Source organism: Kogia breviceps, chromosome 4 (genome assembly GCF_026419965.1).
Source record: "Kogia breviceps isolate mKogBre1 chromosome 4, mKogBre1 haplotype 1, whole genome shotgun sequence".
Classification (NCBI taxonomy): Eukaryota; Metazoa; Chordata; class Mammalia; order Artiodactyla; family Physeteridae; genus Kogia; species Kogia breviceps.
Window position 1 is genome coordinate 172875927 of NC_081313.1, and position 23509 is coordinate 172899435.

A 23509-nucleotide genomic window follows, 5' to 3' on the forward strand; every position below is an offset into this window, starting at 1 on the left:
TGCTCTTACTGGCGACTTTATTCAGGGGGGTGAGGAAAACAACGAACTACAATTGGGTTATTTCTCAAATCATCTGAAGCGGGACGAGTCTCTGGGGCCCCAGAGAGGAAGGATGGGACTCTGGAAACTAAAAGGCAGAGAGGGACAGGGGTGGGACTCCGGGTGTCCTGAGGGGCGGGGCCGGAGGTGGGGAGAAGGGGCGCATGTTCCTTTCAAGGCCAGGCGCCCCCTAGGGGCCGCCGCCACTTCCACTGCCACTTCCGCTGCTTGCAGCGTCCAGGATCCAGGTGCGAGGGCGGCGGGAGCGCCGGAAAGTACTTTCCCGGACCCTCCGTGAGTGTCTGGGACGCGGCAGCACCGAGATGGAAATGTTGAGGCAGTGACCAGAGCCAGGATCCGCTACTGGTACCGCGTAGCCCAGAAATGTGCGGCAAAGTTCTGCTCCGTCAGCAAAAGTCTGGCGGGAAGGGGTGAAGTTTGGGTCAGAGTTGGTGGAGTCCAGATACCCTGGGGGCAGCGGCGCGATCTTAGGGCAGGAAATTCTCACCCCTAGGCCCTACCGGGAGTTTGGGGGCGGGGCCATAGTGGGGGTGGGGCCTTGGGGAGTGCGAGTTCTTACTGGGTCCCAGGGGGCTCGGGTGGGGGAGAACCAGATTAAGGCTGGGGCCTTGGAGAAGGAGACTCGGGTTTCTGGGCCTTCCAGGGGGACTGTGGATGGGCCTAGAGCAGAGACCGTCCTTTGGGGAGGGCAAACCTGGACTCAGTGGGCCTTAGGGAGGCTACAGGCATATCCTACTATGGAGATTGGGCTGTGGAAGCGAGAAGGATGGGAATGGGGGCCTTGGGAGTGCCAGTCCGGACTCTGGGACCTAGACAGGTTAACCCAGGACATAGTGAGGGGAAGTATCAGTCTCTTCCTTGCTTCCTCTGTCCCCTGCTCACCTGCCCATAGGTGGTGCAGCCAGGCTCGCAGCCCCTCTTTTCTAGGAGTGGGAGCCAAGTCGGGCTGCAGATGATATCACTTTCACAGGTGGCAAACCTGGGGATGGTGTGTGGAGAGAAGAAGGTGGGTAAAGACTCCGCAGCCACGTCCTAGTGGGATTCCTGCTCTCCAAGGCTTTGCCCCGGGTATGTCCCTTCCCCAGATCCAGGCACCGCCTCTTAGAACCACGCTCTTACAAAAGCCATCCCCCAGATTTCAGCCTGCCCCATATTCTCTAAACTTACCCAGGGCCCTGTCACTTCAGGCCTCATTCCTGCCGACCTCAGACCATCTATTCCAGGAGAGCCCCACCCTTTTAACTTCTCTTTTCAATCAAGAGGCCCTCCCCTTAAAAAAAAAAAAAGCCAGCTCCATGGAAGGCCAGTCATCCGCACTGCCAATCTTAGCAGCGGGTCCTCCACAGGCCCCGTCCCTTTCTACCTAGCCTCTAAATACCAGGCCTCGTCCCATACACCTTGGCGGCTTTGGACGCAGGCCACGTCCCGTTCAGGCACCCGGAGGATCAAGTTGCAGATCCCTCGTTCGGCCCCGCCCAAGCCATAGGCCACACCCCTCACGCCCCGCCTCTCCTACCAGGCATCGCAGAGCTCCGAGCAGAGAGGCTGTGTCTGGCGTACCCCCAATAGCAGCAGGTGGAAACGACTGCGGAGGGCAACCTGGAGGTGTCCCAGGAAGGACTCACACCTGGATATCGGGAGAGACAGGTCCAGATAGGTCAAGATGCACAAGGGCTCTGTCCCCTGGTCGGGGCAACTGGAGTAAAGAACACATGGAAACACTGGAGGTGGCTGTACTTACCCGGGGCTCAGCTCCCCACAGCGCCCTGAGACGATCCCAGGGCCCGATGCCTCTGGTGTGTTCATCTCTGAGGGACAAGAGGGTCATGGAGAAGGGGACTCCAGTGAGTTGCCATCTTGGATCCTCAGGTAGGGTTAGGGAACCAAGGCTTGGGGTTCCTCTGAACGGGGAGACCCCAATTATATATGTTCTCTCAAACATAAAAGTTAAAGACACTTCGCTTGGGATGCAAATGGAGCTTCAAGAAGTAATCACTAATCATAATCAGCTTATCATTTATGACATCCCTGGTGGTGATATAAATTCTCATATACTTACATACACTCTTTTACAACATCCTTATGAGATAGGTCTATTATTTCTCCTCCTTTCTTTTCTTTTCTTTTTTTTTTTTTTTTTTTTGTAGTACACGGGCCTCTCACTGTTGTGACCTCTCCCATCGCGGAGCACAGGCTCCAGACGCGCAGGCTCAGCGGCCATGGCTCACGGGCCTAGCTGCTCCACGGCATGTGGGATCTTCCCAGACCAGGGCACGAACCTGTATCTCCTGCATCAGCAGGCGGACTCTCAACCACTACGCCACCAGGGTAGCCCTCTCCTCCTTTCTTAATGGCCCACCTGAGGCTCAGAGAGGTTAAGTGATTTGCCCAGGGTCACACAGCTATGAAGTGGCAGAGTTGGGATTTGAACCTAGGCAATTTGTGCTGTTTAACCACCACTAGACCCAGGTGCCTCCTCTGGTCACCCTAAACCCCTCTCCAAAGGAAATTCTGGCATTGTTATGGCTGAATTGGGGTTTCTGGTTGTTAGAGTTTAGGCAAAGTCTGGAATGCTTACCTGCCAGGTGCAGCTGGCTTGTGCCCAAATTGGTTGCCAGCCTATGGTGTCTCTGGGTTCTAGCTGGGAGTGGGTGGCTCCCTCCACAAGGCCCCAGCAGGATCCATGCCAGGGTCAGTTGCAGGGCCCAGGCCAGGCCCCTGGGTCGAGTGCAACCCCTGCAGGCCATGTCCACCTGAGATAAGAGTCAGCTGGGATAGGGGGTGAGGTTCAGCTGTCCCTTTCTGGTAGCTCAGAGTGGCACTGTCCTGATGCTCAGCCAGGAGACAGTGCCAGGCAGAGCAGAGAATGGGCAGCTGATGAGGAAGCAATAGCCAAGGACCCTCAAATCCCCAGGGGCCACCAAGGTCTGCCTCTGACCAAGGAGCCCCCCCCCATCAGACTCATGTCCCCTCCATCCCTTCAGGTGCAAGTGCCCCCACTCCTGTTTGACGATGGTTCCCTCCCCCAACCCCGACCCAAAGCGGGATCTCCCACCCTATGGGCCCTCAGGCAACCTCCTCCGTCCTCTAAAGGGACCTCCCCAGATCTTCCAATCCCCCCTTCTGTCCAGTAATTCCTCCTGCTCTTCTGCCCAGTCTCCTCCCTCCCTCTTGATCCCTGCTGACCCCTTTCATGGTCACCTTCTCTCGGCCCACAATCAGCTTAGGGGCTGCTGCCCAGGGCTGGACCTCTGGACCCAAGCTTGGCTGTGGCAGGACTCGGATTCTGCCAGTGGGATCCAAAGGCCCCAGGGCAGGGGAAACTAGGGATTTGTGAAGACAAGGAAATTCCCTCCCCCTCTCTGCCCCCTCGGGCCACCCCTCACCTGTTAGCCGGACTGGAGTCTAGGGCACTGCTGAGACACCTCAGGGTCAAATCCAGGAAACAGCTGAAAGGGGCGTGGTTTGATGCAGGGGAGGGGTTTCCCATCGCCCCGCCCTCTGCTCCAGCTGACCAAAGACCAGAGGATCTGAGGCTGGTGTGTATATATCCTTGTGTTTGTCTTTATGTTGAGCCTGTGGCTTAAACTCTGTGTATGCGTGAGGAGATGGATGAGGATGTGTGTGTGTGTGGGATGAGGGTGTGTTTTGTGTCTGTGTATGTATTGAGTGGGTATGTGGGTTTGTTGTGTAAGAGTATGTTTATGTGCTTCTCTTTAGTGTGTGGTGTGTGTGTGTGTTCAAAATCTGGGTAAGGAGGTCTGTAAGTGTTCCAAGAGCCAAGTGTGTCCAGCTGAGTAAGAGTCAGATAATAAATGAAGGGGAGGGGGGTGAAGGATGAGGATAGATGTCCTGCAAAAATATTGTGAATAGATCACTGGACAAAGGTTATTGACCATGAATGTTGACAATGAGTAAACAAGAAGGTGTTGTCATGTGTGGCGAGGGTGTGGGACTCCTTCTGAAATGTGTGTGTGTGTGTGCCCTTTTGCAGTTTCTGTGAATTTGTGTCCCTGCAAACATTCCCTCAATTCATTCAACAAACATTTATTGAGCACCTAGTGTGTGCCAGGTTCTGGGGATGCAGTGTAGTGACTAAGACATGAAAATCTCAACCCTCATAGAGCAGATAGTTTAGTGGGGGAGACCAGTAAGAACAAACAGCCCTCTAAAATAAAATAAAATAGAAAAGAAAAGAAAAACAGTCCTCCAGTGGGTATGTGAGTGTGTTTATGTGTGTCCATGTTTTGCATTGGGAGGATAATGTGTCTGTATTTTGGGCAAGAGTTTGTGTGCAGCTGAGCTTTCTTTGGTTTGGGGACGATGAGTGTGTGCTTGTGTTGTTGAGTGTTTGTATGTGTTGTTTGTGTGTGCCTGCATTGCTGAGTGTGTGTATGTCTGTGTTTTCTAAGTACGTGTTTGCATGTGTGTTTCCAGAATGTGAGTTTATGTGAATATGTGTTTCTGTGTTTGCTGAGTGTGTGTTTGTATTCTATATTTATGTGTTTGCATAGGACTCTCTGTGTCTATGGGCTAACTGCATATTTGCAAATGATTACATGTGTTTGTGAGTTTGTGTTTGCTGAGCATGTGTTTGTATGTGTGTGTATTTGCAGAATATGTGTCTTTGTGGAGTATGTGTTTGCAGGCTGTGTGAATGGGTATGTGCGAGTCTGTTTGTTGAGCATGTGTCGGTACTTTCGTGTTTGTGTGTTTGTTTGCACAGTGTGTGTGCGTGCCTGTACTTGTAGAGTGTGCATATGTGTTTTTGTGAGCAATGACTTCTACCACAAATCTCTCTCCCTCTCTTCTCGGACTAGTGAAGAGTTTTTGTCTGTCTCTTTTACTGATGTACTCCCAGAATCCAAAACACTACTTTGCACACAGTAGGTGCTCAATACCTGTTGAGTAAATTAGTCAGGAGGTACTGTCTCCTGGCCCCTCTATGGGCACCCACTGATGTCCTGGAGGCTTCAGCGACCAGTACTCAGTGGACCTAGCCTTCCTCCGGTTCATCTTGGGGTAGTCCAGGGTGTTCGTGGGTCTTATCTGTCCAGCCTCTAGGCAGTGCCTCCCGATAACCCTTCCCCTCCCCTAACCTCCGCCCCCAACCTGAGCTCATATTTCAGCACTACGGACAGGAACGCTAGAAATCAGCACCACGGAGAGCTCCCGCGGCAGCCGGCGGGAGAAGGGGCGGCAAGAGCGGTTTCCCGGCCTTGGACAGAGAAGTGCGAGGAACAGACTCAGCGAGATGGCAACACGAACATGCTGACAGAAACAGAGAGAAACAGACCGAGACAACTCAGGCAAAGGCGCAGAGATGAGCAGACAAGCGCCTGGGGAACAGCGGGACCTAGACCTCGCTGTAGCCCCCTTTGACAGGCAGGGGTCGCTCCCGCCCAGTGACCGCGCCCTCCAGGGTCTTCGGGACAGTTATGGACTGAGACCCTTGGGAAGCCCCCACCCCACCATGCCTGCCCTCCAATGCCAGGACTGGCGTGGGGAGGTCTCCGACGCTTTTCACTACAAGTAGGGGAAGCACGTTTGTCTTGGCCTCAGCTGCAGGAACACTGCGGAGGAGTGGTGAAAATCGCTTCGGCTGCCCTCCTCCTCAACCACCAGCTAATCGTTCCTATAAATACGGCCCAGCCTGGCCTGGCTTCTTAATCCTGACCATGAGGGAGGGGACCGCTAGGGAAGGGGGTTGGTATAAGCATGTAAATGTTTTTCGGAGGGGGCTTCTCCCGTAAGGACGGGTCTCCTCAGTGCAAATACACACTCTGTAAGAGTGTATCTCCTTGGGATGTGAGGTCTCGTGGGTGGAGACAATTTCCCATAGAGAATATGGCTTTCGTGGGGTCTTTCACTGAGGGTAACCTCACCAAGCTCCCCAAGTGAAGTATCATCCGCGGGGATCTTTCTCTACGGAAATGTCTCCTCTTTGGAGGGTGGGCTTTTGAGAGGAAGCGTCACCCCTCAGAGACCATCTGTTTTAGAAATGATTTTCAGGGTGAGAGGAGTTCCTGATTGGAGAGGGCCTCCCTATGGAGACTACCTCCCCGTGGGAATGTGTGTCTCTGAGGGGGTCACTGCGGGGAGGAGGTTGTCTGAATAGGGAATATATCTTAGTGAGGATGTCTCCTTTGGGGTGTTTCTTGGTTTGGGAGTCTAACCCATGAGCATGCCTCTCCCCTGGCGTGTCTCTGCAGGGGTCTCACGGTAGCTTGACTTCCTTGGGGGCATCTGGAGGCTCCTTTCCCCGCCCTGTCCGCTCCCCCGCCCCGCCCCCCCAGCGCGGGCAGCCTTGGCCGAGCTCGGGCGCCCAGACGCAGTGACGACGCCGGGTCCGCCCCACTTTGCTCCGCCCCCGCCACCTCCCTGCCCCCTCCCCCCCCCAGCCGCCGCCGCCGCCGCCGCCGCCGTGGTCCCCGCGGCTTCTCACTCCCTCCCGCCTCCCGCCTCCCGCCTCCCGCCGCCGCCGCTGCCGCCGCCTCCCACCTCCCTCCCCGGGGCCGAAGCCTCTGCCGCCGCCGCCATGGACGATTCGGGCCTGATTCGTCGCCGGAGGCTGCAGGTACACGGCAGCCCTGGCCCCGGGTGGAGGGGAAGGGGTCGGCGCCCTGGGGCGGGGCCCGGCAGGAGGCGGGAGAACTTACGCCAGGGTTGGCCCAGGCGCCGTCTCCCATGGCCTCGGGACGCTACCTAGGGGGAACGCGGTGGCCGCGCGTCCCGCCGCGCTGGGAACCCCGCCCCTCAGGGGCCGCCCGGGGATCCAGGGATCTGACAGAGGGGGATGCAGCCTAGCGCTCCCCCTCGAGGATAACACGAGGGGCTCCCGGCCCGTCAGAGGGGGAAGGGGCTGAGATCGAGGTCTTTGCCCTGGTGCCCAGCCAGGCTGGGGGTGAGGAGGCGCAGAACAAAGTTATTGCCCCAGGGCTCGCGCCCCTCGGGGCTGCCGGCGTCGCAGCAGCGGTTAAACATGTTTGTGCTGCAGCCTCGCCCCTCACCACCCCAGGTGTCCCTTCCTGAGGCATGGCGACCCCCTGCGACCTCCACGCACCTGCTGGGCCACCGGGATTCTTCCTGCTGCCCTAATTGGACAGGCATCTAGACAGCCTCCCTCCTCACTCTTCATTCCACCCCCCTCCACTACAACACTACCCCCCCGCCCCCACTCCGCGATCCTCAAGTCCAGCCCAGCTTGTGGGTGGGCGGGAGCGATTTTTAGCTCCTTGCAGCCTTAGAGGATGTTGGTCTCTAGGCTGCGCAGGCGCAGGAGACGTGGGTCCACTGCGCGGAGTGGGACACTGAGGTTTGCTGTGGAGTGTGGGGAAAGCGGGGACAAATCCAGGCGTCAGGAACTCCCACATCCTAGATGGGTAGGGATTCTGAAGCTGAGAAGGGTTCTCTTCGGTCTGCAGCATGCACTTCTTAGGGTTAATACGGGGCTTCGGTGTTGGACCCAAACTAACCCCAGAGAGGAAATTGATCAAATCTTCACCCTAAAGTTTGCCTGGCATCTGGTCTTTCTGAGCCTCCTTGAAGCAGCTCCGAGCTAGGTAGTCTGGAGAAGTTTATATAAAGCCTAGAATGGGCCCAGTCTCAGGCTACATCCCTAGCCTGGAGCTTGGGAAGAGAAGGAGATGATTCAAACCATCACCCAGGGGCCTCGTCCATTTTTGGGTGGGGCCATTTCAGAGGGCAGGAGGGACTTCCCCGGCGTCTGGATGATGCTGGAGCCAGACCTGAGTTTTAACCAGAGCCCAGATGGGCTCTTCAGGTCTTCCTCGGATTTCCTTCATTTTCCTGGGCTGGGTTAGGAGAACAGGTTCTGATAAAAGGGAGGGAGCTGCTGCAAAACCAGAGCAAGTGCTGAAGCAGTTAGACCGGGTCCGCGCCGTCGGGTCCCCAGAAAAGGGCTGAAATGGGCGGAGCCTGCATGGGGTGTGTCCCCGCCCCCTGGGCCGGCGCCGACTCCCATTGGCTCAGTGCCACGCGGGAACTTAGCTCTCCCGCGCAAGACCACGCCCCCAACCCGGGATCCTCCCACTCATCCACCCATCCTTCCCCAGGCTTCTAGGCCGAGGGAGCTACCCCACCGAAGTCCTGACCGAACCTCTTCCCTTCTGGCAGGGTTAACCACTTCGCAGCCTGAATACACTCTCACACACTGGTGCAACCCCTTAGGAGCTGTCCCACAACCACGGAGCTCCCAAGGGTCCCCTGTGTGCAGTTGGGATCGTACAACAACCTAAGTTCGAATGCCCCGGCCGGCCGCAGGGCCGTCCGTTAATCACGAAGAGATGCAGAATCCGCTGGGCAGAGCAGCTCTGCAGCTGGGGATGGAAGTGGCGTCTGTTTACACGGACGCCAAGGATCCAAATCCTTTACCTCTCCACCTTGCCCCTTTCTTCGACACTAAAATGTTTAGGGATGCTAGCAGATGGGGCTAGAGCCGAGGACTTTTCTAGGTAACACTTAAAGGTCCCCCTGGGGCTCACCCTCGTAGGCCCATTGTACCCGAGTCTGGAGTACCAGGCTCCGTGGTGGGAAAATCCAGGTCTTGATTTTGATTTGGCCATTGCAGCCGCCCGGGCCGGCCGGCTGGTCCAAGGGGCGGCTCATTCAAGCTGATCCTGCAAAGACAGAGGGAAAACCTGGTATAGATTTCCAGTCACCCCTGGCTCAGAATGGCAGGGCTGCCAATCTGGACAGTGTTCCTTTTGACGCCGATCATCCATCAATCCTCTGTACATGGGAGTGTGAGGTTCCTCTGGCGCATCTTCTGCCATGCAGCATGTCCATCCACAATAACTCCTGTTCCTATGACGTAACATTTATTGAGCACTTACTATATGCTAGACACCATACTAAGGTGCTAGGCACCTGCATCATCTCACAGAATCCTCTAGAAGGAATGGACTATCAGAAGGTCATTTGCCAAGGTTATAAGTGGCAAAACTGGGATTTGAACCCAGGGCTTTCTGCTATCAGAGATCCTAGAAAAATCCTAGAACACTCCTCATTTCTCCCTGGTTGGAGTCCCCACCAAAGGGCTTTTGGAACCCTCACCTGAATCTTTCTGCCTGCAGCCCTACCCAATCCCTTTTATTCACCTTAGCCTGTGGACACAGAACTGGGTGGAAGGTGATGCCCCTTCTCCCCAATGCTCTCAGAAAAGGGTCCAGATCTCTGTAATTTCTGGTACTTGTAGTGGTTTCCTGTGTGCTTGACAAACAGAATGCAACCTTCTTCTGATGTGGACAGAGTTAATACCTACCTTTTTTTTTGTCACACGGTGTGGCATGTGGGTTCGTTGACCAGGGATTGAACGTGCGCCCCCTCCATCGGAAGCACGGAGTCTTAACCACTGGACCACCATGGAAGTCCCAATACCTACCAATTATTATCACTGCCATTACTGAAAAAAGACCACCCAGCCATTACCTGATTCCCATGTCAAATCTCAGTTTGAGCCTCCCTAACTATCCCCACCCCAACTCTGTGAATCTGATTGAGAGTGGGGTAGAACCATTGAGGTGTGGAGGAGTCATTCATTCATTAATCTAGTCATTCACCCTTTCATGCTTGAGCATGTCAAGTTTATTCCTGCCTCCAGGCCTTTGCAATTCCCTCTACCTGGAATGCTCTCTCCACAGAGCCTCTCATGGCTGACTTTTATTTTTCAGCAACAAACTGAAAAATCATCTCCACAGAGCAGCCCTCTGTAACTATCATGTCCCCTTCCTAGTCATTTTCCATCACATCACCTTGCTTAATTTTATTCATAACATTTATTTCTGTCTAAAATTATTTCGTTCACTTCTACATTAATCTTGGTTGTCTGCTTCCTTCCTTTAAATGCTAGTCCCAAAAGGGCAGGATTTTTGTCTCATTCACTGCTGTGTCCCCAGTGCCTAGCACGGGGCCTGTCATACAGTAGGTGCTCAAGAAATATTTTTCAAATAACGACTCCTGGATGTTTTCATTTGTACAAACACATACTGAGACGCCAGCTCAGGAGTCCTATAGGGGACCCTCAGCTGGCCTCTGGGGATCGGGAGAGGAATCACCCTGGTACCCTTTCCCCCTAGGAGCCCAGCCCTCACCTCATGGCCAAGGGCGCAGGTGACCATGCTGATGAAGGACCTGTCCCATCCCACCTCTACCCCTCCAGGGGGCTGACAGGGCTTTTGCGCAGTGGTTGCTGGTCCCCGCTGACCTCTATCCTTTTGCTCCTTTGCCTTCCAGAAAGATTTGCCCCTGCCCCGGAAAAGCAGCAGGTGAGCCCTGGGGAGAAACGCGCGGGGCTGGCCGCCCCTTCTCCCGCCCGGGTGGGGGCGCCAGGCGGGCGCGCGGGCGGGGCCAGGCGCGCTGGTGCACTGCAGCGACCCCTCCTGGCGGGCGGCAGCCGCAGGCCTTCCCCTCCCCCGCCCTACCCTGCCCGCTGCGGCTCCAGCCTCCGCCCCGCGCGTTTGCTCCCCGCGCCGCCGCCGCTGCCGCACCTGCCACCATGTCGCCGCCGCCGGGTCATGTCTGACTCTCTCTGGACCGCGCTTTCCAATTTCTCGATGCCCTCCTTCCCTGGCGGCAGTATGTTCCGTCGCACCAAGAGGTAGACCCCCGATCCCTCAGACCCTGACCTGGCCCTTCCCCCAAAGCCGCCCTCCCGCTGCTGCTGCAGGGCGGGGCCCGGGATGCTGCACCCGGTCCAGCTGCGCCAGAGGTGCTCGCTCGCGCCTTCCTGCCAGGGATGGGGCTGAATGGGGGGCAGTGTGGGCTGAGGCTGGGGGGACTGCACGCTAGAAAGGACCGCCGCGGGGGGAGGGGGCTGCGCTTGGTGGGGGATTGAGGCGCCTTTGTCTGATGGCGCTGCGGGCTCCGGCAGCCCGGTGAGGGTAGGGGAAGAAGGGGAGGGTGGGGGGCTTAGCACCCTCAGAACAATAGCCGCAGCCTGGCCTCCCCCCACCCCCATGCCGCGTGCTCTGGCCGCGCGAATATGCTCAGTCACTGAGCCGGGGAGGGGGGTGTGTGCGAAGAGAATGGAGGGGCTGGAGGGTCCCTCTTTGGAAGCTGGGATCCTGAGGGGCAGAATGAAAGGGGGGGCTTTTATCATAGCACAACCGCCCCCCAAGGAACACAGCCTCATACGAAAAATAGTGACAGCGTCACGCAGGACATAATGTCACACACACATACACACACAACAGCCCTAGTGTCCCAGATACACCCGGGAGTCGCCACGCGTACCCAGCCATATGGTGGCCATAGGTCAGAGGCACGCACAGACACACAAGGGCACTTGCAGCATCACACAGACAAGTAAGCCTACAGGCACAGTGTAGTGTACACTCTGTAAGATGTCACATGCCTGGTGATCCACACACACAATTGTGCCATCTGAGATGCACACAGATACATGTGTGTCAATGACATCCGTGCAATGTCACAATATACGATATCACCTAAGCATGTCATATGCTGTGTCACACGGATGATAGAATAACAGACACAGAATCTTGAAGAGTCGGAGACACACACAATATCACACGTTTTCACTCATTTTCATCCATGTCACACACAGTGGTATGCTCAGACGTGCCCAGTGTCACAAGGTGTTAAACTCACGCAGTAGATGCCACACAGGAACACACATGGTGAATGTCACACTCAGACACAAGGACAGTATCGCATACAGACTCAGATTGCTACACAAAGACAGACACGTAGCAGAAATCATGCATCATGCACACTTTACAGCACACAGTGGCACATCTAGTCACGGACAAGTGGCGTTACACTGTGTCTTATAGACACACAAAGCCACAGGTCATGTCACACAAGATAAACCCAAGGACTGTCACACATGATGTCACACTAGGATGCTCCCAGTGCTGAATTCACACACGGGGTGCCACACCTGGATACACACAGCGAATGTCACGCAAGGACCCAAAGACACACAGACACTCAGTATCTCCATTGGTATCACGTAGACATGACTATCACCCCGTGACTGATACACTGTGCCATACATGGTCACACATGATCCACACCAGGAGTCTTGCACATACACAACACATACGCATCCCCTCCCATACGTAGTCCTACCGAGGCCTCCACTGCCACCTCCTCTGAGCTGTCCTTTGGGAGCACATCCAAGCACACACAGTTGGGAAACAGGTGGGATCTGAGATGGGAGGGCCGCAAGTTGGGTCCACAAACTCACTGGGCTACGGCCGGGTCCGGTCCCTTGCCTCGCCTTCCCCGCAGCTGCCGCACCAGTAACCGGAAAAGTCTCATCCTGACCAGCACTTCGCCCACGCTGCCGCGACCCCACTCCCCACTGCCTGGACACCTGGGTGAGACAGGTGGTGGGTTTGTGGGCCAGACTAGAGGAGGCGTGGTCACAGGCGAGGGGTGTGTCCATGCCGCAGGAGTGATGGTCCAGAATCTAGACGGAGAGGACCCGGATTGGACAAGGGGCGGAGCCATCCTTGTGTTGGCTTGGCCGGTCCGCAGGGGGACGGGCATTTGTGGGCGGAGGCCCAGGAGGAGCTTGATTGGAAAGGGGATGGAGCAGAAAGGAGGAGCCATACCTAAGGGGCGGGGCCACCCCGAAAAAGACGGAATCGTCCCGGAGAGGGGCTGGGCTGATTCGGTAGCCAAAACATTTTGCTGTAGCAGGGCCACAGCTAAAGGGGAGCGGTCCACCCATACATGGGTGGGATTAGACTAAAGAGAGGACAAGCTGCTGTTTGGAACCTGCTTTGAGGATCAGGAGGTTTGATGGGATTGCCTTCCATCCCAAGCCTGAAGATCCTTCTTTCCGCCACAGGTAGCAGTCCCCTGGACAGTCCCCGTAACTTCTCCCCCAACACCCCCGCCCATTTCTCCTTCGCCTCCTCCCGAAGGTGAGTCCCTCTCCCCAGGGCCCCAGAACCCTGGCCATACCCTCCCTACCCACCGTCTGGGCCACCATCTGTTCCCCTTCTAATTGCACCTGAGTCAGGCTTGAGGGACCCGCAGAGTGCCCCAACGTCCTGGCGGGAACAGGCACCCAGTCTTAGGGGCGGGACCTATAAGAAGGCGGGGCCAACCACCAGTTCAGAACCAGGGAAGGGGCGGGGCTTCCTTTCCTGGGAGCGAAAGCGCTTGCGCTATGGGACCTGGGTCTTAGTCTCCCAAGCCTCGCTCTCCAGGCCAGGCGTTTCCATAGCAACAGGACAGGGAAGTAGGGAGGAAGTGCGCAAGCGCAGACTGCTTGATGCCCATCGAAGGACTTGGTCCTTGACGTGGGGGAGGGCCTCTAGGGCTATTTCTTGTGTGCCCAAGAGGAGAAATCTCAGGTTTCCCTCCGGGGGTCTCTGTGGGTTTCTGGAGTGTCCCTAAGATGAATTTTCTGGGGTCTTTGTCAAGATTGGGGGAGGAAGAGAGATTCTTTGAATTTTGAGGGGGAATCTTCGAGGAGTCACCAGGGTGTTTGGGTGGGTCTCTTTTTCTTTGAACTTTATTCATTCTAAAAACGTTGTCTGAACAACTGCTGTGTTCTGGGACCTGGGATATGGGGTGAACCACATCCCTTCTCTATCCTTGGAGTTGAGTTGGGGAGGTAACGCAAATCACCGCAAAGCCTGGTGAAAGCTGTGGGGTGGGAGTCACAGGAGACTGTGGGGACAGAGGACGGCTCCCTTGGAAGAGTGGGGATTCCCTTCGACCGTGGAATTCAGCTGAGGGCAATAAGGAGCCAGAAAAGGGCTCCAAGATTGGGCCGGATGTGGTTACCTACATGGAGGGTGAGCTGGGAAGCAGGTGAGCTGAGCGAGGTCACTGCCTGGAGAGAGGAGTCCAGTGCATGGGAGTGTGTGTACATGTGCGTGTGCAATCTGTGTGCTGATGTGGATGTGTGTGAGTTTGTGAGGCTGTGAATATGGGAGGCAGCCCATGCCTGTTGTATCCGTGGGTGTGTATCAGCGTGTGAGAGTGAACGTGTGTGACTGTGTACTTCTAGGGTTGTAAATGTGTGTGTGAATAGCTGAGGAAACATGTACCTCCATGTGTGTCTCCATGTGAATGTGTAATTTGTGTGGGAGTGTGAATGAGTGTGTGGCTCTCTGAGAGTTTGAATGTGTGACTGAGTGCGTGAGGGTGTCTTCAATGTGTGTCACGTGAATATGAAAGTCTAGAGTGTGCGGGGGAGTGTGTGTGTATGTCAGAGTGTGAGTATCAGGTCTCTGTAAGTATATGTGTCTGTATGTGAGTGTACGTCTCTTTTTTCATGTATGATTGTGTGTTAGCCTGGAACCATGTGATATTTGGGTCCGTGTATGGAACAGTGAATGCATGTGAGTGTCTGTGCTGAAGAGTCACATGGTGTGAATGTGTGTGACTTTCAATGTGTGAACTCAGCCGTACTAGTAACAGTAATACTAATGGATGTGTGATTGTGTCTATGGGAGCATGTGTGTGTTTGTGTGTGTGTGAAGAAGGAACATTTCTTCTCTGAAAAGACCCAAGACAATTTTCTCATGGAGGGTCCTCTAGCGGTCATCTTTTGGGGTACCTCTGGGATGACTTCCTTGAGTGGGCTTTTCACTTTGGGGGCTTGTTTGGCATGAGGTTGACAGGAGAGGAGCATAATGGAAAGGCGCAGAGGAGACTGATCTTTGCTCCAGGTCCCGGGTGCCTGGCTGGAAGACTTCCTCTTTACCTCCTTGACTCTGAGGGACTTCAGGAATCTCAGAGTGCAGATATATTCCCCCACCTCCTGCTCTGGCCATGGCCAGTGGTTTCTCTCACACCCTGAGGAATGGGGCTGTCTGGTGGGGCCTGGCGGCCTCTGAGTATGTCGGCTGGGTTCCAGGGCGGACGGACGCCGTTGGTCTCTGGCTTCACTCCCTTCATCTGGCTATGGCACCAACACACCCAGCTCCACCGTCTCGGTGAGTGTGGCAGGTGGGGCCGGTGGGTGGGAGCCTCGGGGGGCCGGCTGGACTGGCCTAAATGAGAGCTTTGGGTTTCTCTGGTTCTCCAAGGGTGTCATCTGTCCATCTCTTAGTGAGTTACAAGTCCCCTTCAAGGTCCTGTTCTTCATCTTCAACATATCTTCTTGGGGGGGTCCTACTTACCTCCAACTTATTTTACAGATAATGACATTAAGGCTCATGTGTTAAGCCAACTGCCCAAGTGTCTGCAGCTGGCCAGGGCCAGGACACACCCCTTTCACTCCGAGCCCATTTGCTCCCCCACTGCAATACCCAAAGTCTCTCTCTCCATCTGCCCTCTTTTCTACCTGTCTCTCTGGTTCTCTCATCCATACATTGGTATGATGTTCAGCAGACATTTATCACATGACTGTCATGTGTGTGGGGCTCTACAAGCTGGGCCAGGGCCCAAGGATTCTCAAAGCCCTCATGGGAGGAGACAGATCAGTAAGAAGGCATTTATAACTTGGGGTGCTGGGGTGATCAGAGCTGTGATGGGGGTAGCATAATGCAAGGGAATGATAGCAGAGGGGAGGCACCTGACTGAGCTGGAGGGAGGGTCAAAGAAGGTTTCCTGGAAGAGGTGGCATTGAAGCCAAGACGAAGGATCATCAGGGGTTTGGCAGGTGGAAGAAGGAAGGGAAGGGTGTTTCAGGAAAGGGGAGCACCATGTGAAAACTCCCAGAGGCAACAGAGAACTTTTCACATTTAGAAAGTTGAAAATAGCCTTGTGTGGCTGGAACTTTGGGTTGGAAGTGGAGGGATGGAGGTGAGGCAGGCAGCAACCCTCATCGTGCTGGGACTTCTTGGCCAGGATCGTGAGGTAGATTTTATTCTAAATGCAGTGGGAAGCCATAGAAAGGCTGTTTTGCTTTATATTAAATTAAATTAAAATTTCAGTCTGACCTACTGATTCTGTAGGTCATAGATTATGTGCACTGAAAAGATTAATAGATAATGATGGGATGGGGAGTTTTAAGCAAGAAAGTGAGTGATATCATGTTGAAAAAGATCATCCTGCCTGCAGAATCAGGTGGCTGTCCTTGTGTTTCCCCACTGATGTTTGTGGGTCTGTGTTTGCCCCAACCGCATGCCAGGCCCTGACTGGGGCCAAACAGAACCAAATCCCTGCCCTGGAGGAGCAGATAGCAGTGACAAAAAAATGTACAGTAGTAAGTAAGGAGATAAGAAGTCAGCAAGAAGAAACGAGTTGGGGTAAGGAGAGGGAATGATGCGTGTGGTCAGAGGAGGCCTCCCGAAGGGTGACTTTAAAGCAAAGACTTGAAGGAGAAGTGATCCAGAGTAGATGTGTGACAGACAGAGGGAACAGTCAGTGCAAAGGCCCTGAGGCACTAGTGTGCCTGGTTTGTTCAAGGACCGTCAAGGAGGCCTGTGCAGCTGAAGCAGAGCAGGTGAGGGGGAGAGTGGCAGGAGGTGATGGCAAGGAGACAGAATCAGATCTTGCAAGACCTTGTGGGCTGTGGGGAGGACTTAGGCATTCACCATGAGTACGGTGGGAGCCATGGAGAGTTCTGAACAGAGGAGGCATGAGACTTGACTCAGGTTTTCACAGGCTCCCTCGGGCCACATTCATGTCTGTGTCACTGTTCTCATCTGTGTCTGTCCCTGCCCCCCCGCCCGCCCCGCTCTGTTGCCAGGAATCCCAAGCTGAGCCTTGGGATCCAAGGATCATAAGCCAGGTCCAGATTCTGGCCTTGCTCAGTGGCCCGCCAGCGGCGGGGGTCCCAAACCAGGGTCCCGAGCTGTGGGGGAACCGTGGTGGCTCTGACCCCGGCCCCGCCCCTCCCCCCAGTCTTCCTGCTCCTCCCAGGAGCGCCTGCACCAGCTGCCCTACCAGCCAACCGTGGACGAGCTCCACTTCCTCTCCAAACACTTCGGCAGCACCGAGAGCATCACGGATGAGGATGGTGGCCGCCGCTCCCCTGCGGTGCGGCCTCGCTCGCGGAGCCTCAGGTGGGCCTGCATCCCCCTCCCCGTCCAAGCTGGTGGGTCTGGGGGCTCATGCCCTGCGAGACGCCTGTCTGCAGTTTTGGAGGAAGGTGGCTGGACGCGATGGGCTTCTCTCTCCGCAGCCCCGGGCGCTCCCCCTCCTCCTACGACAACGAGATCGTGATGATGAACCATGTCTACAAGGAGAGGTTCCCGAAGGTGAGGTGGGGCAGGGGGCGGCTGCAGGGAAGCGGGGCGGCCGGAGCCCTCGCTCGCCTTAGCTCCGAGCGCCCCCTGGTGGCCGGCGCCGCGCCGTGCAGGCTTTGGCAACCACTGCCTCCAGGCTGAGCCCGGCGCCGGCATCCCGACCCTGCCTCCGTCCCTCCCGCAGGCCACCGCGCAGATGGAAGAGAAGCTGCGCGACTTCGCCCGCGCCTACGAACCTGACAGCGTGCTGCCGCTGGCCGACGGCGTGCTCAGCTTCATTCACCACCAGATCATCGAGCTGGCCCGGGACTGCCTGACCAAGTCCCGCGACGGCCTCATCACCACCGTATACTTCTACGAATTGCAGGAAAACCTGGAGAAGCTGCTGCAGGACGTGAGTGCACCAGGAGGCCGGCCACACCTCAGGCTCTGAACCCCCAAATCAGGCTCAATGGCCCCATACTTTCCTTCAGCCCACACCCATTCAGGGGGCGCCTACCACGTGCCAAGGGGCTAGTGTGGATTGAAGGGTGGAGGAGAAAGACTAAAGCCCCGCTCTAGGTCTGATGGAGGAAGCAGGAATTTATATATATACATATATATATTTCACAAAATGCACCTTTTGCCTTTATTTCATCAAAATCGCTATATTGTTATAACCAAGATTTTCACATAATTTGGTGATATTGACAGTAATAATTTAAGTTTCTTTTTTTTCACTGTTTTAATTAATTTTATTGGAGTATAGTTGATTTTCAACGTTGTGCTAGTTTCTGCTGTACAGCACAGCGAATCAGTTATACATATACGTATATCCACTCTGTTTTTAGATTCCACTCCCGTATCTGTCATTACAGAGTATTGAGTAGCGTTCCCTGTGCTATACAGTAGGTTCTTATTAGTTATCTATTTTATACATACAATAGTGTGTATATGTCAATCCCAATCTCCCAATTTATCCCTCCCAACCCCCCAAACAGGAAGCAGGAATTTAACATTCTTCACCTCCTTCAGGTCTTTACTCAAATGCTACCTCCTCAGATGGCATCAGGATTGAGACTAGGATGAGGCAGGTGATTTTTTTCCCCCTTCAGAACATTAATTATTGAAAAAGTTGAAAAAAAAAACCGGTATGTTAAGACTTAACATTAAGTTTAAATATTTTATTTATAATTAAACCAAATTTTGTTATAATTTAAATTTTCTGGTTTTAATGGAAGCGAACTAATCAGTAATACTGTTTTCATTAAAATCATTAATCATTTGAAAAACATAAAAACATGTAGAGGGCTTCCCTGGTGGCGCAGTGGTTGAGAGTCCGCCTGCCGATGCAGGGGACGCGAGTTCGTGCCCCGGTCCGGGAAGATCCCACATGCCGCGGAGCGGCTGGGCCCGTGAGCCATGGCCGCTGAGCCTGCGCGTCCGGAGCCTGTGCTCCGCGACGGGAGAAGCCACAACAGTGAGAGGCCCGTGTACCGCAAAAAACAAAACAAAACAAAAAAACATGTAGAGATGGTCCCATACGTTTCCTTTTGATTCAAGCTCCAGTATGGTTTGGCCCAGCCCTCTGGGTTCCTGTCCTTATTTAAATTTTTCTGGGAATTCCCTGGCGGTCCAGTGGTTAGAACTCGGCACTTTCACTGCCAGGGCCCAGGTTCAATCCCTGGTCAATCCCTGGTCAGAGAACTAAGATCCCACAAGCCTCGTGGCCATAAAATAAATAAATAAATTTTGCTTATCATTTTTTTCTGCATTAATTTTGCTTTTTCAAGTAGTGCATTAAAATATTAGTTATCTTGAAGACTGAGGTTTTTGGTGTCCAAGGTGACTGCCTCATTTGTCTCACCATAGTCCTGACTTTGATGGGTATGATAGATAAATTAATATGTGGCCTGTTTGATAGAAAACAGGAACAGGAGAGTAGAGTAATGGCGATGGAGAGTCCTACCAGGTAGTGGGGTGTGATTTTGGATTGGAGGGGTCAAGGCAGGCCTCCATGAGGAGTTGACAACTGAGCAAAGACCTAAAGGAGGAGAAGTAGGAAGCCATGCAAGGATCTGAGGAGAGAGCATGCCAGGTAGAGGGGTTTTTAACTCGGCCTGGATTATAGAGCTGTTTTGAAGAAGGATTGAGTGAGTGAAGGTTTTAGGACCATGTTTGCTCTAACAGTAATGATTATTTTCACCATGTGGCCTGGGCCTCAGTTTACTCATCTGTAAAATGGGACAACAGCAGCAGTATTGTCAGTTCCCGTGGGGATGGGAGAGAAGCCTGGCTCAGGAAAGGCACCTGTGAACCACACCCCCACTATGCCCCGCATCCCAGGCCTATGAACGTTCCGAGAGCTTGGAGGTGGCCTTCGTCACTCAACTGGTGAAGAAGCTGCTCATTATCATTTCACGCCCAGCGAGGCTGCTGGAGTGTCTGGTAAGGGGGCTGGGCGTGGGCGGGGGGGCAGTTGGTGGGGGACACGGGAGGGGTTGGCTGGGACACCTTGGAGTTCACCCTGAGCGCACCCTGCCTTGCCTCAGGAATTCAACCCCGAGGAGTTCTACCACTTGCTGGAGGCAGCCGAGGGCCATGCGAAGGAGGGCCACCTTGTCAAGACGGACATCCCCCGCTACATCATCCGCCAGCTGGGCCTCACCCGTGACCCCTTTCCAGGTGCTGGCTGCTGGGTGCAGGGGACTGTGGGTGAACCAGCTGGGACCCCAGTCTCCGCTCACTCTCATTCCCTTCCTAGATGTGGTACACCTGGAGGAACAGGACAGTGGCGGCTCTAACACACCGGAGCAGGACGACCTCTCTGAGGTAAGGCCAGATGGCCCAGCAGGCATCACTCTGGTCTGGCCCGACTGGTCGGGGCTCACCTCCTGGCTCTTTGTCCTCAGGCTGGGTGGACCTCTTGGTCCCCACTCTGAGCCTCAGTTTCCCCAACTCTAAAATGGGTTAATAATAGCTCTTCCTCCATAGGCTTTTTTCTTTTCGTGGTAAAATACGCATAACATTGTTATTTACTACATTCGTAGTGTTGCGTGGTCGTTACCTCTGTCTAGTTCCTGAACATTTTCATCATCCCAAAAGGAAACCTTGTACCCATTACGCAGTTCCTCCCCATCCTCCCTCCCCCACAGCCCCTGGCAACCACTGATCTGCTTTCTAGATCTTTCTGTCTCTATGGATTTGCTGACTCTGCATTCACTCTGTGGCCTTTGGTGTCTGGCATAATGTTTTCAGGGCTTATCCATGCTGTAGCATAAATCAGTACTTCATTCCTTTTCGTGGCTGAATAAAATATGCCACATTTGGTTTATCCATCGTTCATCAGTGGACATTTAGGTTGTTTCCATCTTTTAGCTATTGTGTGAATAGTGCTGCTATGAACATTTGTGTACAAGTACTTGTTGGAACAACTGTTTCAGTTCTTTTAGGTACATACCTAGGAGTGGAATTGCTGGGTCACATGGTAATTCTATTTTTAATTTCTTGAGGAACACTGCATGGAGTTTTGAGTGGGTTGAGTGCCTCTGTGTGTTAATAGCTCAGCATAGTAAAAATTACTATAATTCCACCCCCCAGGCCAACCACACGTGGTAGATGTTCCACATATCTGGTGGAGATTGCCCACCAAAATGGTCATGCATGTGTTTTCTCTGAGCTGCCTAGTGTTTTCAAAAATGTGAAACAAAACAAAAAAAAATGTGAAACAAAATATGGAAATCAGAAGATTAAAATTAGAATCTGGGTTTGTGCCTTTTTTGAAAAATTAGAAGTTCTGACAATACTGTGATGGGACCAGCTGGATTTGAGTGGGGGCTGGCCTATGATATGGGGTATCTACACCCCAGTCACCCATGGCTCTCTCCTGGTCTGCCTGGCCCCTGAAGGCATTTGGATTTGTGACCTTTGTTTCAAATTGTGTCTATGAATTCACACATACATACACACACATCTGTCATATATATATATTTTTTAAAAATCTCATTATACATGCCATTTGTTTAATTTTTTGAATAGGTAATGGAATGACATCACTCAAAAGTCTAAAACTCTAAAAAGGTATTTATCTTTAATTGTTGTTTGTAGGATCCTATGTAATTCCATTCAATCAAACTTGTGAATTGAGTGATTCAAATCTTCCATCTTCCTATTCATCTTTTTTTTGCCAGATTGATCTGATATTTTCTGAGAGCCGTGTGTTAAATTCTTGTTTTGAGTAATTTCTCTTTGTAATTCTGTCAATGTTTGTGTCAGACTCTTTTGGGCTACATTTTTAGGAGTGTAGAGTTCAATATTTTTATATCTCATAGATCTTTTTGTGAAATATTTATGTAATAAATCTCTTGGCCCTAAGAAAAATAAATATTATTTTTTTAAAAGGCATACAGTGAAAAATCTTATACCCACTCTTGTCCCCCATATCCCTATTACCTCAAATATGATTATATTTTGTCCCCTTTTTTTGGTCCCCTTTTTTACACAAAAGCATAGAGTAATATTGTTCCTTGTCCCCCTCCCCATTTAACAAAATACTTTGGAGAATTTTCTAATAAGTGTACAGAGATATTCCTCATTTTTTTAAATGTACAGGACTTCCCTGGTGGTCCAGTGCTTAAGACTCCATGCTTCTACTGCAGGGGGCACGGGTTCGATCCCTGGTCGGGGAACTAAGATCCTGCATGCGGCGCAATGCAGCCAAAAACAAAACAAAACAAAACAGCGGTACAATATTCCTTTAGATTATATCCCCTCATGTGTTTATTTAACCAATTTCCTATGTATGGATTGTTTCCAGTCTTGCAATGAGCAGGATAGTACATATGTCATTTTTCACACGTGCAAGCATATCTGTAGCATGAATTCAAAAGTGAAATTGCTGGATTAAAGGGAACATGCATTGTAATTCTGATATACACCCGAATACCTTTCATGGGGGCTGTACCAATTTATACTCCCAACAGCAAGGTATAAAAGTATCTGTTTCCCCACAGCTTTGCCCACAGAGTGTCAGCTTTTTGGATTTTTTTTTTTTTGCCCATCTTCTGAGTGCAAAATGGTATCTTGGGGTAGTTTTAGTTTGCCTTTTTGTCGTTATATGTGAGGTTTAACATTTTTTCACATGGTTAAGAGCTCTAACTCTAGTTCACATATCTTGCCTATTTTTTCTCTTCAATTGTTAGTTTATTTGTTGATGTCTGAGAGCTCTTCATATATTAGGGTGATTGGCCATTTTGTAGGTTTCTTTCCTAATGGAGACAAGTTAGTTATCAATATAGGCTTCAGGGTCAGCCAGTCTTGGGTTCAAGTCTTGACTTTGTTCCTCCCTCACTGTGGCACTTGGATGAAGGACACACCCACCCCCTCTGTGCCTCAGTTTCCCCATGTGTTAGGTGGAATAACAAGAGTGCCAATCTCATGATGATGGTGGGGTGCTCTCCATCTTTCCCCTGCAGGGCCGAAGCAGCAAGGCTAAGAAGCCACCTGGAGAGAATGACTTTGAGACCATCAAGCTCATAAGCAATGGCGCCTACGGGTGAGCCACCCGGGGCTCTGGCGGGGGGAGGGTGGCGGAGGCCGGGTGTCTCGGAGGTGATGGCCGGTCCTCGCTCTCTCCCCCTGCAGCGCCGTCTACCTGGTGCGACACCGGGACACGAGGCAGCGCTTCGCGATGAAGAAGATCAACAAGCAGAACCTGATCCTGCGCAACCAGATCCAGCAGGCCTTCGTGGAGCGCGACATCCTCACCTTCGCTGAGAACCCCTTCGTGGTCGGCATGTTCTGCTCGTTCGAGACCCGGCGCCACCTCTGCATGGTCATGGAGTATGTGGAAGGTGTGGCCGCCTACAGGGCTGCAGGGAAGTTGAGGGGATGCTGGCTAGTCAGGGCTTCTGGGGGTGGCCTGCCTGAGTCCCAGTCACCAAATTAACTACCCACCTGTATGTTTATCCAACCATTTATCCATCCAGTCACTGATCATCCATTCCATCTATTTATTTATATCCAGCCGTCTATTGATTTATCTTCATTTCTCTGCACTGATTTATTTTCATGTCTCTCAATATAGATACATCCATCCAATTATCCATCCTTCCTTCATTTCATCTATTCATTTGCTGGTCCATCTGTTTTTCTATCCATACACCTATGTGCCATCTCTCCATCCATCCACCCATTTGATTATCTGTCTGTTTGTCCATCCATATTTCTGTTTATCCATTACATCGTTATTTAGTTTATTCAAGTGTAGTTGATTTACAATATTACATCTATTTTAAAAAATTAATAGACTTCATTTTTTCGAGCAG

At 52.7% G+C, this 23509-nt stretch overlaps 2 protein-coding genes across 6 annotated transcripts in view; one reads left to right on the forward strand and one right to left on the reverse strand.

The window, feature by feature from the left end:
* RTBDN (retbindin) lies at window positions 1–9403 on the reverse strand. 3 transcript variants are annotated; one of them, XM_067032631.1, is made up of 7 exons: window positions 5173–5192; window positions 3447–3473; window positions 2639–2813; window positions 1802–1868; window positions 1577–1687; window positions 943–1039; window positions 1–457 (listed from the first exon to the last, which is right to left on the reverse strand). In XM_067032631.1, exons 3-7 carry the CDS (start codon window positions 2805–2807, stop codon window positions 230–232), a joined length of 672 nt encoding a protein of 223 aa, XP_066888732.1. In that variant the 5' UTR covers window positions 2808–2813; window positions 3447–3473; window positions 5173–5192; the 3' UTR covers window positions 1–229. The 3 variants fall into 3 exon arrangements, with proteins under 3 accessions (XP_066888732.1, XP_066888733.1, XP_058916943.1); XM_067032632.1 differs by lacking the exons at window positions 2639–2813; window positions 3447–3473; window positions 5173–5192 and adding exons at window positions 8565–8699; window positions 9344–9403; XM_059060960.2 differs by lacking the exons at window positions 3447–3473; window positions 5173–5192 and adding an exon at window positions 7124–7142.
* The window catches only part of MAST1 (microtubule associated serine/threonine kinase 1), a 26001-nt gene continuing 8962 nt past the window's right edge, over window positions 6471–23509 (forward strand). The window contains exons 1-13 of one of the 3 annotated variants that reach the window (XM_067032629.1): window positions 6471–6637; window positions 10315–10346; window positions 12337–12425; window positions 12902–12977; window positions 14927–15005; window positions 16861–17021; window positions 17141–17216; window positions 17389–17598; window positions 19530–19631; window positions 19736–19868; window positions 19948–20015; window positions 22658–22737; window positions 22827–23035. In XM_067032629.1, the coding sequence (XP_066888730.1) occupies window positions 6599–6637; window positions 10315–10346; window positions 12337–12425; window positions 12902–12977; window positions 14927–15005; window positions 16861–17021; window positions 17141–17216; window positions 17389–17598; window positions 19530–19631; window positions 19736–19868; window positions 19948–20015; window positions 22658–22737; window positions 22827–23035 (1354 nt within the window). In that variant the 5' untranslated portion in view covers window positions 6471–6598. Of the gene's footprint in view, window positions 6638–10314; window positions 10347–10478; window positions 10679–10701; window positions 10790–12336; window positions 12426–12901; window positions 12978–14926; window positions 15006–16860; window positions 17022–17140; window positions 17217–17388; window positions 17599–19529; window positions 19632–19735; window positions 19869–19947; window positions 20016–22657; window positions 22738–22826; window positions 23036–23509 lie in introns of those variants that run through there. The other 2 variants (XM_059060952.2, XM_067032630.1) reach the window with 2 other exon arrangements.

Excerpts from the sequence above, each read along its gene's own strand:
- RTBDN (XM_059060960.2), bottom strand. The coding sequence starts at position 2,807 with ATGGCCTGCAGGGGTTGCACTCGACCCAGGGGCCTGGCCTGGGCCCTG. Across the intron at positions 1,688-1,801 it reads TGTGGGGAGCTGAGCCCCGG|GTGTGAGTCCTTCCTGGGAC; the intron begins GTAAGTACAGCC and ends CCCGATATCCAG. Across the intron at positions 458-942 it reads GCTGCACCACCTATGGGCAG|ACTTTTGCTGACGGAGCAGA; the intron begins GTGAGCAGGGGA and ends CCTTCCCGCCAG.